At 42.0% G+C, this 1,075-nt stretch overlaps 1 protein-coding gene across 1 annotated transcript in view; it reads right to left on the bottom strand.

Annotated features, from left to right (window-relative positions):
* The window catches only part of Lrrc34 (leucine rich repeat containing 34), a 17,880-nt gene that overhangs the window by 1,544 nt on the left and 15,261 nt on the right, over positions 1-1,075 (bottom strand). The window contains exon 5 of the mRNA XM_026778799.1: positions 212-366. Coding sequence (XP_026634600.1) covers positions 212-366 — 155 coding nt within the window. The remainder of the gene's footprint in view (positions 1-211; positions 367-1,075) is intronic.

Here is a 1,075-nt window from a genome sequence, read left to right as displayed (position 1 = left end):
TTAAAAAAATCTCCATGAAATAATGCTCCCACCTGTTTAGCAATCAAGTTATCACAGATGTATTACAGTATAAGCTAACCTAATACAGTCTACAATAAAAGTTGACCAACAGTTATGATAGTCACTGAAAACAGTGTCTAACATGGATGAACATTTGTGTAGAGCATCCCCAAGACTGAATCTTTGCATTATCATGTAAATTAGCGCTCACCAGCTGACATCAAGGTAGCGCAGGCTGCTGTTGAGAGTCAGTGCACTGCACAGCTGCTGCAGGCCAAAATTTTTCATGTCATGTTTACACATGTGCAGCTCAACAAGGACGTGATTTTCTTTCAACATGTGGCCCATGTGAACTGTAGACTCTTCCTAAAAATAGGTAAGATCTTTTCTGAGTTTGAAATATTACTTTTCCATTTCAAGCGCATATATATTCTTGAAGTTAGGTAGAATTTTGTTTTGTTCTCTTTCTTGGTATAGGGTGTAGTTATATAGCTAGGGCTCTGTTGCCGAGCCTCCTGAGGACTGGTGGCTACAGGTGTATGCCACCACATCTGGCCTTAAATTAGCTTATTAAAAATATTACATTAAAGGCAAAACTAGGCTGGGTGGTGGTGGTGCATGCCTTTAATCCCAGCACTCAGGAAGCAGAGGCAGGCAGATCTCTGTGAGTTCAAGGCCAGCCTGGTCTACAGAGTGAGTTCCAGAATAGCCAGGGCTGCATGGAGAAACCCTGTCTCAAAAAAAAACAAAACAAAACAAAAATTCTATTAAGACTCTTAGTTTAGGGCTAGAGATATGGCTCACTGGGTAGTAAGGACCTGAGTTCAGATTCCCAGTATTCATATAGAAGCCAGGGATGACCATATGTTTTCCTGAAACTCATTGTTGGCTGGTAAAGACAGGCCGATCATGGGAGCTCATGTCCAAACAGTGAGAGGCCCTGTCTGAAGGCAATAATGCAGACAGGAAATTAAGAAGACCTTTGGCATTCTCCTCGGACATCTGCACACACAATCACATACCACAGACACACCATCACATACCAGAGACACACAATCACATACCACAGACACAC

Source organism: Microtus ochrogaster, chromosome 1, assembly GCF_000317375.1.
Source record: "Microtus ochrogaster isolate Prairie Vole_2 chromosome 1, MicOch1.0, whole genome shotgun sequence".
Taxonomy (NCBI): Eukaryota; Metazoa; Chordata; class Mammalia; order Rodentia; family Cricetidae; genus Microtus; species Microtus ochrogaster.
The sequence above is the reverse complement of the archived record's forward strand: the minus strand, read 5'-3'. Positions and strand labels throughout refer to the sequence as shown.